This window comes from Alligator mississippiensis, chromosome 13 (genome assembly GCF_030867095.1).
Source record: "Alligator mississippiensis isolate rAllMis1 chromosome 13, rAllMis1, whole genome shotgun sequence".
Classification (NCBI taxonomy): domain Eukaryota; kingdom Metazoa; phylum Chordata; order Crocodylia; family Alligatoridae; genus Alligator; species Alligator mississippiensis.
The window spans coordinates 50,589,293-50,603,295 of record NC_081836.1 but is presented as its reverse complement, the minus strand read 5'-3'; the positions used below and the strand labels follow the sequence as shown (position 1 = coordinate 50,603,295).

At 50.3% G+C, this 14,003-nt stretch overlaps 1 protein-coding gene across 3 annotated transcripts in view; it reads right to left on the bottom strand.

The window, feature by feature from the left end:
• Positions 1-2,790: 2,790 nt before the first annotated feature.
• Positions 2,791-14,003, bottom strand: part of ELFN1 (extracellular leucine rich repeat and fibronectin type III domain containing 1) — a 155,539-nt gene continuing 144,326 nt past the window's right edge. For all 3 annotated transcript variants that reach the window (XM_059716207.1, XM_059716208.1, XM_059716209.1), the window contains one exon: positions 2,791-6,157. In XM_059716207.1, coding sequence (XP_059572190.1) covers positions 3,286-5,676 — 2,391 coding nt within the window. In that variant the 5' untranslated portion in view covers positions 5,677-6,157 and the 3' untranslated portion in view covers positions 2,791-3,285. The remainder of the gene's footprint in view (positions 6,158-14,003) is intronic.

Genomic DNA, 14,003 nt, shown 5'->3' with positions numbered 1-14,003 from the left:
AGGGGTGGCGGGGAGGTATTTCCCAGGCTCTTCCCTCTGACCGGTGAGGGAGATGCAGGGCCAAGAGGCCATGTGTGGGGACAAGCTTGGGGGCACTTAGAGGAGATGCTGAAACCTGCCTTTACTTCTGCTGAGCGACTATTTTCCTGGGGAAATTTTCTGTCTTGTATAATGAAAGCCTGTTAATGGCTTGTTGTCTACACAAATAAGCATGGGGAATGAACTCGTGCACTTCCCAGCCTGCTCCGTGTCTCCCTAGCTCAGCTCCCTTTCTGAACAAACATAACCTTTGCAAGAACGCCTGTCAAAATCACTTTGAAGTATTGAAATGAGAGTACAGGACGCCGCTCCTTCCTGGGCCCTAGTGCTCCTCTGGCGGAGCTAAGCATTTCCCACAAAGGAGACTCACGAGAGGGTCGCTGGAAAACACAGCCAGGCCTGAGGATTTGGTTGGATACAGTGGACAGGTCTTAGAAAACCACAGGGCTGATGAAGCCCAGCCAGCAAATGAGATGGCCGTTGTATACCCAGAGTGAACTCAACCTGCAGCCTCAGTCTTTTCGAAGCGGCTGTATCGATAGGGAACAGTGGCTGTGACCGCCTCGCATCTGGGAAAGGATGGGGGGTGAGGAACGACGGACCTTGCATTTACAGCCCATTTGAAGCGTGGTGCCTTTTTGTGTCACACTCTGTGCACATCTGATCTGGTGCAAAGAGCTGGGACATGGGGTGTGAGCCTCTTTCTATGACCAGGACTGGAACATGCATGGAGCGCCCGTCGACTCTTCTGACCAGGGACCAGAAACCCCGGTCAGCCTTGGGTACGAGCCCAGCCTTCTGCCTTGGGGAGAGGGCACACAGACAATACTAGCCCGGTCGGGCACCGTGGCTATATAGATTCTGCGCTCTGTGCTTGCATCAGCCTGAAAGTCCCTCAGATTATCCCTCACAATCCCGCTCTGAGCAGAACTTGTTTCCTCTCGCCCAGGAGCTAATTCAGGAAAATAATTTTACCATCCAGCTCACCCCTTTCCTACCCACCATTGCTTCTGCTTCAGCCCTGCAGGTGGACCTCATCCTCAGCGGTGGAGCCGGTGCCAGTGATTCCCCAGGTCCAATTTGGAAGTGCTGAGGTATGGCTCTTCCCAGTTTTTCTTTATAATATAATTCATTTCTTGCTTGACATGCTTTTGCGCTGGATCCCGGCCCTGCTGTCAGCGTGCAGAGCAGCCCTCAGGGGCTCATTTGGAAACCTGGGCATCATCACCTGTTTCTCGTTAAAGCAAGGACTGGCTGAGACCCAGGCTACCCCTGTGAAATGCCACTGGCACTTTAATTTCCACCTGGAAGATGTCTTCACAATATTTCAACCTTCCATAAACCTTCCCTCCTCACCTGAGACTCTCAAAGGTCCTTAAAAAAATACCAGTCATGAACTGAACCTTTAACCCTCTGTGAACAGGAAAGGTCGTGTCCTCCTTTTAGGGATGGGGAAGCCGAGGGACAGGGATGTTTGGCCCCAAACTTGCAAACGGGACGGCTGCTCTGGGAGAGACACTACCTGGGAGGCCGGTCAGAGTTCACTCGTTGTCCTGGCGCCTCTTGAAAAGGCAAGCACTTTTCATTCATAGAGATGTGGGGGGGATAGTTGAAAGCACATCTGAGGAGCAGATAGGGAACCCCTTCACTTCTTCATCAACAGTAATGAGTATATTGGACCATAAGGGACAAGACAGGCTCGCCAGTTCAGAATACTCTTTGCTGTTCATGAAGCGTCCAGCGTGCCCCCCAGCAGGGGAAGAGCTGGTAAGAGCCATTCCTGCTGTCTTCTCCTGGTCTGTAGCAGACAGGCAGGGACCAGGCGGGTTTGTTCACCTCTGACAAGCTGCAAAAGGGCTGGTATACTATCTGGGATGGATAAAGGCTCCTATCTGGCAATGTTATAACATACTCTGGTTCAATCAAGCTATCGTCTGCCTGCAGGAATTATTGTGTGCGCTTCTCTGGCAAGGGCTGGACTAGATGATGATAACTGCTCTTTTTTATGGCTGAAAGACCAGTGACTCTGTGCCCTAAACCCCCACCTCCCTCCCAAATGTTCACACTTTCTGCCACCTCCATCGCATGTCTATATAAAGAGAGGAGAGACTAGTGCTTTTTTGGTTAGTGGTTGAACATTGACTCCTGTGTTGCATGCAATGGGCTGAGGAAGGCCTGTATTGCTGGTACCCTTTTCAGCTCCCAGTGCAGACAGGATCCCGTCATCCCCTGAGCAGAATAATGAGAGGGAGTCTGGTTTTTCTATTAGAATGTGCCTTTTTTCTCAGTGCACTTGGAATCCATCAGAACTTGGACACAGACATTCATCGGAGGGGAGAAAAAAAAATCATAGCCAAATGAAACGAAAAAAAGAATTAAAAAAAAGAACCCAAAAGCAAACAGGCTAAAAAACCCCCAACCAACAAAAACCTCCCAACCAAATGCAACCTCTTTCTCTAAAATCCATGATTAAAACCTGGTACAAACAGGTGAATATATATATATATATATATATTTAGTAGATGTAGTATTGTTTTTTTTTTTTCTCTCTTCTCTCTTTCTTGTTATACAGCAAACATTGCAAATATAGAAATTTTCTCTGTACAATAGAACAACTTCGGTTTACAATGCCATGGGTGGTAAAACCTCTCAGTGAATAAACATGTGAACGGGCCTTCGACCGGATGAAAGTCTAAGATGGAAGACTCCGTTTGCAAAAAAGCCCCAAAGGATATTACTCCTTCTGGTCTCTTTTTGGTTTTTTTTTTTTTGTGTTTTTTTTTGTCGTTGCTGTTTTTTGTTATTTTTGTTTGTTTTGGAAGGGAAGGAAGAAGAAGACAAACTGTACACAAAGAATCCACAAAACCACGGAATAGGGACTCATGCGATGCATTTTGGGGTACTCCAGACCTTAGATCTCTGCCCTTTCTCTCTCACGCGCTCTCTCTCGCTCTCTCTCTCTCTCTCTTTTTATATTCATTTTTTCTTTTTTTTTTTTTTAAAAAAAAAGGAAACAAAACAAAACTTTTTTTTTCACTCCACAGTTTTTTTTTTCTTTATAGTGTTTGTGATCAAATTTGGTGCACATCTCACAAACGTGAGACCTTTTTTTAATATCTCTCTCTTTTATATATTATATAGAATAATTATAGATTTTCATAGTTTCTGTTTGAAAGTCTGAATAAAAATAGCTGCTGCAGGTTGCTTTTGGTCCAGTTAGTGTTCAGTCACGAGTTGTGTGAGGACTCAAGACTTTTGCTGGGCTGACACACCCTTCCAGTAGTCTAGGATGTCGTGAAGATCCTCGTCTTTGGCAAACTGGACCTTTTTGCGCAGGGCATGGCCGGCTGCCATATACTCCTCCTCGTCTTTGTGCCGCTTCCGGTTGAGTTTGAAGCGTTCCCAGATGCTGTGTGACGGTTTGCATGTGTACTCTGGGCTGGAGGTGTAGCTCAGGTTGTGGTACTGAGGAGAGAGCTGAGAGTAGGCCAGGTCCCTGGGACGGGGTCTGGTCAGGGGTTCCAGGATGGAGGGCTTGCGGCCCCCCATGCCATCGTGCTGCTCCCCCTGATGCGAGCCAGGGTATGAGTGCCGGTGCTCGCTGTACTGTCGAATCTTCTCCGCCTCTGCCCGCAGGATGGCAGCCGCCGGCGTCACAGTGAGGATGGTGTCTGTGGTTGGGGATGTTTTCTCAATGTATTTGGCTTCTGATTTGTGGCCGGAGCCCTCGGAGCGGAAGGATCGGGGGCTCCGTATGGAGCCGCTGGAGGACGTGCTGGAGCGTTTGGGAGGTGCCTCCATGCTGTGATGTCTCTGCAGCGGGTGGCTGTAGCTTTCCTTGTAGACCGGGGACAGGAAGCCGTGTTTACTGGGGATCTGTTCTGATAAGAGTACCAGCTGAGGCTCTGCCGTAGAAACCGCTCCAGATTTCACCCCCTGGAAGGAGGTGGACTCTGATTTCAAGGCATCGATGCAGTTGTTAATGATCTGGTTCACTTTGTCCACCTCCTTTGCGATAGTAGAGATCTCGGCCACAGAGCTCTGGCTGTCGGGCGGCAGGGACAGTTCACACTCTCGTCTCTCGGGCTGCTCCCCGGTCCGTACTTCCATATAGTTGCCTTTAGTGGCTTTGGGGGTCTCGCTGCTGTCTATCAACTTGTACTGCTCAACTTCCCCTGCAGAGGGGAGGTAAGGGATGCGGGTCACTGTCTCCCCACCCAGCATTTGCCCTTGCGACAGCTGGGTGATGCTGGTTGTCTCCATCTCCGGTCCGTACTTCAGCTCGATGATGGTCTTCTTCATGCTGCCGGTCGCTTTTTTGTGCTTCTCCTCCTGTTGACGCCTCTTACGGAGGCAGTAATACACCACCCCCAGGACAATCACCATGCCGAACAGGCAGCCCAGAATCGTCATGATGTAGTGGGTGGCAGTGGAGGGTGTGGGGACTGGCTCTTCCCTGTTTTTTCTGGTTGGGAAGATGGTGATGCAAGTGTGGTTGTACCTTAAGACCTGGTGGTGGGAGACGATGCAGTAGGTATAGTCTCTTTGTGCTTCCAGATCCTTCACCTCAATTTCCTCCTTCTGCTTTTGGAGCTTTTGGAGATCCGTGGAGAAGCCGTTTTCAAACCGGGCCAGGACGTACATCCTGCTGTAGGGGTACGGGATGTGCACAACCAGCACGGCCGAGTTATGGGTGACATGCGTCGCTTGGAGGTTGGGGCGCACCTCCATCTCCCCGGCAGATGTGTAGAAGGGGATCTGCGGTGTGGTGCCGTCCCCAGAGGAGCAGTCTTCTTCTGAGCATGGGCTTTCTGAGGGGGCTGTGGTCACCTGGTACCTGGGGGGGAGCGGGCGAGGTATTATGGTGTAGGGGCCACCAGTGCAGAGGGAGGAGAGCATGCTCAGGGCATTGCGGTAACCGGTCCGGCCTTGGCCGAGCAGGTAGTAGCCAGAATAATCTGGCGGGGAGTCACACTGCATGCGGTCATACGTGCGTGTCATGTTGGTGAAGGCCTCCAGCCATTGTAGGAAGCCAAGGAGCTCACAGGAGCAATAGAAGGGGTTGCTGTAGAGTTCACAGACAGAGAGCTTGTTCAGGCCCCGGAAGGTGTTGCTGTCGAGTCTCTGGATCCTGTTCATGGACAGGTCAATGTTTACTATGTTGGGGCACTCCCAGAAGGCATTGGGGGTGACTATCTCAATGAGGTTAGCCTGGAGGTACAGGTACTCCAGCTTCCCCAGGCCCCGAAGGATTCCCTCAGTCAGGTTCCTTAGCCGGTTGTAGCCCAGCTGCAGCACCTGGAGGTTGAACTGTCCCGAGAAGGCACCATCCTCAATGTAAGAGATCTCGTTCTTGGTCAGGTTGAGGTATGTCAGGTTTCCGAAGCGGCTGAGCGAGGAGTACTGCACGCTCTTGATCTTGTTGTCGTTCAGTCGCAAATCCACGATCGTGCTATTGATCTGCTGGGGGATGGACTCGTACGGGGGCTGGTTCTGGCTGCAGATAGCCAGCCACACAAAGCCCTTGTCTCCCTCAATCAGCCAGCAGTCTGCCCGCACCCTGCCCGTGTGCAGGATCGAGACAGCCGCCATGCACACACACAGCGCCGACGTCACTGCCCACCTACGACCTGCCATCTGGAAGAGCAATGCAAAGAAGGAGTTTCCCTTGTCTGCTGGAAGGGGGAGAGGTGCTGGATCTGAAGACCAGGGAAGACGTGGGTTTAATAGTCTTTGGGCAGCTTCACTTTTCTCTCCTTTCTCCTCATGGCTTGGAACCTAGTGGGCAGTGTCCAAGGGAAAGGGAGGACCTCTTTGTCCAAGTTGCACAGTGACTCCTTGCAGGGTGTTGCACCACAGGTTCAGCGAGGCTGGACCTGCATTGTTAGCCCTTCTGGCATCTCGTCCAGCTGCAGCTGAAGTCAGGCAGGCCAGGTAGGGACCAGGCAGAGGAGTCTTTCTGACTTAGAGACAAGCTTTTCTCCTGCTTTCTACAGTACCTCTCCTCGTTCTCTTTTTTCCACCCATCTTCAGGTCAGCACTGGGGTCCTTCTCCATCTGCCTGCCCGTCTGTATGTCTGTCTGCCCCTCAGAGCCCTTGTCCAGTTAGCTGCCTCACCTGCAAAGAACCAAAACGAGACACAAAAAGGAGTTAAGATGACATGTTATGGTACATGGTACAATGCAGCACCTTCAGCATGAGTTCTGAGGCCACCTCGCCATGGCCAGCTTTGCTATGAACACTGGGGGCCTGGGTTTGAAATGTGTTTTGATTTTTCTTAAAATTTATTTTACAAAAGCCCTTTATGGTGCCTGCAGACACTTTGGGGCACAGGCTGTGTTCATAGGGTGGGTACAAAAACTTCTGCATCCCAGCATTTGTTACCGCAGTTGTGGCAACCGTGCACCCACAGGACTGGATACAAGTTAAGGCCAATTACTTGACCCTCAAGATAAAACCTAGCCCCAGGAACTGAAGGCAGAGACTCTGGTAGCAACTTCAGGACCTCTTGGGTATAGGAACATCCTAGCACCGCTCTCTTACATCTATCCCTTTCTTGTCTTTGGTGGAGTGACTTGCCACCTCCCTGAAGGACCGCTCCCTGCATGTCCAGTGTCGGAGTGGAGAAGAGTTCAGATGACCATTCCCCAAGAGGCTGGTTTCTGCACAAGGGTTCACCCAGTCTCAGGAGACCGCGAGAGGCAGAGCAGAGGCTGGGGGCATTTCCTTGAAGACACCACTGGTAAGCAAAAGGCCTCAAAGCAGATAGTCAATTGTGAAATTCTCACCTGTGACTTTTTTTACTCTCAGAGTGGTGCAATCTAACAAATCCAGAATCAGGGATCAGTTTGGTTGGCCCCAGGGTTTGAAATGGAGTCAGTACCATGAACATTTCACTGCCTCAAATACCAGTTCTCCCATGGTTGTCCTGACACCCCATCGGCTTCTGAAGCACTCCCAGAAACTGCACTGTGAAAACGCGGTGAAGACCAAATGGGATGAGGGGGCACTGGGAGGGAAGGCAAGTCCAGGAGGAGATTTCTCTCTCTTGCCATGGGCTCTTTGGAACAAGGAGGTCCCTGGACCTGGCAGGAGACAACCGCCCTGTATTGCAGAGGCCCAGCGATTTTACTTGCCCTGACTCTCTCAGGTAGACCCGACCTAGCCTGGTAACCTGGATCTTACCAGGCTAGGGCAGGTCGAGCGAAGACCTCCATTACCAGGCTAGGGCAGGTCTAGCCAAGTCCTCCGGTCCTAAGCTTTAGGCAATGACACAACCCATGTGCAAACAAGGGGCTTGGTTTCATAACTCGCCCACAAAGAACAAACGAGCCGGCTGTCCGGGCTTCGTGGCCCGGCATGTCCCAAAGTGCTGCAAAACCTGGCTGCGTGGGAGAGTGCATGAAATCTGCTTTCTTCCTAGGCTAGGAAATTCCATGCCACTCGGGCCAGTCCTTTCTCAGGTACTGGGGAATAATAGCTTTAAACATGACCCTGGGATTAGTTCAAAGAACAGCCCAGGCAGTGCAGCGATGGCCCAGCATAAGGCGCTTTTCTACCCAAGCCACCCTGTTTCCCCATCTCCCAAACATGCTTGTAGCAGCTCCAGCTAGTACACGCTGGGTGCTTCAAGTCCGTGAGGCTCGTGACACTTGCTGACAGCGGAGCTGTAAGGGCAGGGCCGGGCATCTGCAGGCGGGGGCTGCAGCGATCGTGCAGCCGTGGTGGCAGTCATTCCTTCCCCCACAAAGTCAGTGCCCAGAGCAGCTGCCCTGGTCAGCAGTGAGATGAAGGGCTGGATCTTGTTCCTTTGCTGTACCTTGTTCTGCTAATGGTTCTGTTGAAATCAGGAAAAATCCATTTTCCCACCATGAGATAGCAGAACATGAAAGGGACGGTGCTTCGGAGCAGAGAGCCCTGCTTAACCAGTCACTTTTTATATCCTAGGAAATAAGCCAATAACCATGAGCGGCAGAATAGTTTATTTGTCCTTACTGAGACATGAACAATGAGTAGCCCCCAGTGGAACGGCCTGGGTGATGTTGCTGGAATAATAAAAGGTGCACTCGTTTCAGCTGTGCGGTGACCCAGCCACCCCCTCCACAAGCTCCCTTCAGTAGAGCCAAAAGACCGTTGCCACAGTCTCCCGCGCGGAGGCCGAGGATACGCTGCAATCTCTGGGCACGGGGTGATCGTTTTGACATTGCTGCACACGGCAAAGCCCTTGTCTGTGCTTGCCCAAATGGCCTTTGGCAGGTATATCCTGTACCTGCAGTGGCACGGTGTGCTGCATAGACCTATGGGCATCCTTTTCAATGTAGACTAAGCCTTAGACATTGCAGGGGATGGAAAAGGAATTCTAATCCCCCAAATCTTGCCAGCACCCCCTGCATCTCGCTGCGCACCCTCATACACTGTGCGTGCCCCCTCATCGAATGGAAGAAAGCACAGGCTAATGACTGAAACGCCAGGCCAGCAGTCACATGGGTTCTCCGCACAGATGTGCCACTGAATCCCCTGTGGCCTTGGGCAAGTCAATTAACCTCTCCATGCTTGAGTCTCCTCTTCAGTGAGATGAGGATAATGATACTCCTCCCTTGGTTCACAGAGGTGCTGGGAGGCTGCATGAAAGCACTTTGAACTCCTCTGCCGTCTGATGAGCGACGGCAAGGTCTCGTCTGGAGGGCACGCTGTAAACACGTAGCATTCGGTTCAGTCTAGGGTAAGAAGCTGTTGGGCTTTGGGCTCCTGATTGAGCCCATCTCCTTCCCTGTCTGCCCTGTGCCAGGTGCTTCGCCAGGGAAACACCTGGAAACAAAGCCCCCAGCTTGCCTTCAAAAAGGACCAGCACGGTTGGTTTGAGCTGAACCTGTGGCTGTTTCTGGCTACATGCAGCACCTTTCATTCCTAAGGATGCCGCAGGCTCAGCACCTGATTTGCAGCCTATGGTTAGACTTTGGCTGACCCATGCACAGCTGCGCAAGTCTCCTGTGTTTCCTATATAGCAGCCAGCCTCAGCTACAAGCTCCTGGCTCCCTTCGGGCCAGACACCGCTCCTTGTTGGCAACCCCTGGGGCACAAGCTACTTCCAAAGACTGTCAGACTGCACAGCCCTCTCTCCCCCCACTCTCCAGTCATTAGCTATCCCAGGATGTCCTATGAATGCTGTATTGTCCTAAGGGCTGGGGCAGTGGGTCCTCTCTTCCCTGGGCTGGGAGTGCATGGGTACCCTCCTGGGACTTCCCTCTGGCTTGATGTAGCACAGCACTGCCTTTGCTATGGACTTAGCCATGAATGATGCACATATTTGGCCTCATATACTGTATCAGAAGCCTTTACTGTGTCCAGTGGCTTACCACGCTGCAGCAAGACAACAAAGGAGAGCAGGGGAAGGAGTGAAGACCACGAATGACGTCTTTCCTTCTCTTTGGTGGGCAGGGCTCTGCCTCTTCATGCTCTGGGTTTGGACTGATTCACAACATGCAAAGCCTCCAGCTCTGGGAAGGCTTGTGCTTGGAGCCTGGGTCCAGTAAGTAGACCAGTTACCTGTCTTTAGGGATCTCAGTGCTGGCTCCTCTCTGAGCCACGGGCCCTAGAGCAGCACTTTGGTGCAGGGCAAAATGAAGACAACCCCACAGCAAGGAGAGCAGGATTAATCCCAAGCGGGTATCTCCTCCCCAGCACTCCTCCTCAGTCTGGTGGGAGGTGTCTGGGGCGAGGGGGTCTATCCGTAACTGCCTCCAACAGGTTCAACAGTGCTCATACTGCCTGTTTTCTCTTGCTTTCCCGCGTGCTGCTTGTCAGTTGATTTCTCTCCAATAACAGAAAGCAAAAAAAAAAAAAGGCTTTTTATCAGCCACCGAGTTTAATTTCAGCTCATTAAAGCAAGCAATTTGCTGGTTTATTTGCTTTGCAAAGTGTGAATAAAATGACAGCATTAAGGCTGTAACAGAGAAAAGAGGGGCTAATCTCCCTCTTTATTAGACTGCAGGGACACGACTGTGACAGAGGCCTTGTTGCTTTGCACAGAGGAGATCATTGTTCATAGTGTAGCTCCTGGAAGCGTCCTTTCCAGTACAGCCTGTGGGGTGGAAGGCAAAGGCAGGCTACGAGCCGACAGGCTGCAAAGCTGAGGAAGGAGCTAAGAGACCTGAAAAGGGTTGCTAATTTATGCCCCGGAGACCTGGGACGGTTCCTCCTTTGCTTTTCTGTTCCGCTCTTCATACAAAAATCCTACCCTTTGACTTGCTCCTCCTGTAAAAATACTGGATCAGCATAATCACTGGTGCTCCAGTGACTAACACTGCCTGATGATCGGACCCATTACGACTCCTGTCCTCCACCTGCCCTCGCAGCTGAAGGAATCCTTCAAGGCCAAGAGAGGAGGAAGTGTCCCAGGGTAGGAGCATTCAGTCTTGCTTTGCTCCCTGTTAGTTATCTTGAAGCAGGTACCGAAACTTTAAGGCTCTTCACCAGCCTAATTGCTTCCCCTGGTTTCTCTCCTTTCCCAGGCCATAATTTAGCTAGTTCTCCAATCATCCAAAGGGCCTTCCTGGGAAGCCAGGGTAGAAGCCACTTGCCATTCCAGGGTAAAAACACTCGGAAGAATAAAATCTATCAGGTCTTTATTTACTTCTCAATAAGAAACAAAAATGGCAAGAAAGACATTTCCTCTCTAGCATGCCATAGCAGTATGCTGTGATTTGACATAGTTTAATCTAACCTGGAGATCTTTTAAGCTCTGGCTTAGTGTGGCTTCTTTCTGTCATGTGCACGTTGTGGCTGACACCCTGCCGCCTGTTCGGAGCAATGCAGCATGTGAATACGGTGTCTCGGCTTGCAGAGGGCTTGCACCTTTTCCTAACTAAGCCCTTGTGGCTGGTGGGCACCAGCTCTTCAACTCCCTAGGGAAGAAGGCTGAAGCACCGCTACCTCTGTCCGAGGGGCAGGTGTCTCATTGCCAGGTCTGCTGTGGAACGATGCACTGTTATTGCTGTATTTCCCTTTCCTGCTACTTTTCTGAGGGACAATGGTGCATTTTGCTGCTTGAAAAAAGAAGGGTGGTGTGGGGAGCTAATATCTGGCTCTAAAGGCAGAAAGCATTTGTATTTCCTTTCCATGCAGCCCTGTTGAAGAACCTTGCCCCCGGTTTTCAATATCCCTGCTGAGACCTAAAAGCACACAGCTCTGCGGTGACCCAGCGCCCCTCTTATTTCAAAGCTGAACCGTTTCAGATCTTTGTCAGTAGACCTAGCAAACAGGGATGGCCAGGGTTTTGTAACACAAAGAAACACCCATGAGGGTCTGCAATGAGAGCATCAAGCTTATTTCACTTCTAATCAACTAAAAACCCAGAATGAAGGCCTCCAGAGGTAGAAGCATTATTGCCAAGGCCCCAGAAGCAGACTTCATGGATGTTGGGTTTTGTTTTTGTCTCTTGATGAGCAGCATCACAGTAAATCAGACCAGAACAGCAGCTGCAAGGAGAGCTACCATTGAAATCAAACAAAGCAAGCAGAGTCAGAGGGAGAGGGATCTGGGCAGCCAATATAATAATACGCAGTCTCTGGCACTCAATTCTTAATTTTGTTATTCTACTGAATGAGTTATTTCAAATTGTGGATGAGATTTACTGGTGGAGGGCAAGGAGCCAGGTGACCATGCACACGCATTCGTTGTGTCCTCCTCCTTGGCAGATCCATTCTTCCAGACCCCCCTCTCCCCCATTTGCTCCGCATCCTCCGTCTCCTTCTGGCCATATGTCACCTTCTCTTCGATCCTCTTTCACCATCACCTGGGTCATTTTATCAATAAATGAAGGAGCCGTGCTACAAAGAGAGCAATGGCGGAAAGGCGGTGATACATTACAAATGATAAATGTTTAATCATGCAAAGAGGTGGAGAGGGGAAATTTGGCTAACAGGCACCAAATGTTAAAATGAACCCAGGCTATTCATTATGTGTAAAATAATACGAGGAGACAGCTCTAAGATGGCAGAGAAAACATTTATTAATGATGAAGCTTTTCCTAAATGGTTTCACGTCTGTTCCGTATATGTCAGGTGCGGAAAGAGCGCTCCCAGGCAGGTTTTCTTTTAATTCATATTCCTGGCATCAGTTTACACTCCTCCTGCTTGGTGATATCGGTTAGAATTGCCAAGACAGTACATAATAAATGTGCCCGGACCTATAAAATCCAGCCCATCTTCAATTCAAGCTTCGGATTTGGATTCCACGGTCAAAGCTCCGTACTGCATGGCTCTGGTTTGCATCTCACCGTCCCTATGAGCCTTTTCTCCTTATGCTTTGCAGAGCTAGATAATAGAGATTCATAGTAATTCCTCCCCCCCCGCCCCCAACTTTCCTTGCTATTATTTATTATTTAAAAAGAATAGGCAAGGGAGGAAAGATACGTTTTCCACTGAGGTTTGAAGGGAGATTAAGAGGCAATGAGGCAGAGAGATACAGGGAGCTGATTAAAAGGACCATAACCGTATGAGAGAGAGAGAAGGATTTTCGTGAGGCTGTGGAGAGGTGTGTGGAAGAGGCCAGTTCTGTGGGGTAGGCTGGGATGCTCAGATATGAAGTATATAGCATTCGATTTGTAGACTAATGCAGTCACCGGCCCTCATATGAAGTGAGTGGCGAAAGCATTGTGATACGTCGGCACTTTGCTCACGGGTACAAACGACTGGACTGCATGAGAGCAGTGGGGAATCTACCCAACTCGGTGCCAGTTTGGGGTGCTTGACACAGGCCAGTCTCCCGTGCAGGGGGCTCTGTCAGCAGCAGAGCTGCTTGAGAGGTTCCCATTAACATTGTTTTCCAGCTGAAAAGGCTGTTGAAAATTTTCCATCCCAAGTCAGGTCAGCACTAAGCTCCAAGGTGCTGCAGTGCTGCAGAGGCACCGTCCTTCAAAAAGGTCATGCCCCCTCTCTCTCTCCTTTGGGCCAGGCTCCTGGGCTGGGCAACAAGTCGCATGGGACACAGGACACCGAAGCAGAACATTTCTGTACAGAAACATGAAGACACAATGGCTTGACGTCCCTGCTTAGATGTGTTTCTGGTCCTGTGACAAAAGTTGGTATTTTCAAGACATTCCTTCCCAATTTGAGACAAAACCAAATGTCAGATCTTGGGTGGTCTGGCAGAACGCACAGCGCAATGCCAGCCTCGTTCTAGTCTCCAGCCATCGATGCTACTCTACTGTGCCCCAACCCACCTAGCCTAGCTTTTAAGGAGTAACCGGATCCGAGCCCTATATAATGTGTCTGCAGGTCACTCAGGATAATTATATGTGGAGTTCAAGTGAATGCATCGAAGAGCTTCCTGGGAACCGAGCTTCTAAACCCAGCTGGTTACCTATGCATTAAACCAACCTTCTGAAATATCAGCATGGGCAGATTAAATGTCAGATGCAGCTTGTGGTGGACCAGCGGACTCTCAAAGGAAAAAGCAGCACAACAATTAAAAGAAAAGAATGAGAGGCAGGTGAAGAGGTGAAAGGTTTTAATAGATGAGGAGACGTCAAGAGCTCTAGTCCTGCATAACGGTTACGGCAAGAAATAATAGGTTTCAGTAGGGGGAGAATTCCCCTGGAACAAACTAGGCATTAGAAGTAATGGACTGGCTTCCATTGCACCATTACTCTGGCGTTATGCAGGAGTTGCATATAAGGAGTAATACACTCATGAGCCAGCCCTATTTTTTCCCCCCAAATAAGTAAAATGATATAGTTGGGAATTCACGTAAGGCCTCTACTGCCTCAGTCTGAAGGAACGAGCCAGGAGACGAGCTACTGCTCCTGAATCTGAACTGTGACTTGGCTCTGTCCCGCTGTCTTCTCTCAGCCCTCCGCTGTTACTTGAACCATGCCTTTACTGCTTAAGTTTTAAAATCTGGTTCTGTAACAGGTCTAGATGAGCCATGTGCCCTCCTGAGAGGGAAGCCAGGGTTTTGTTCA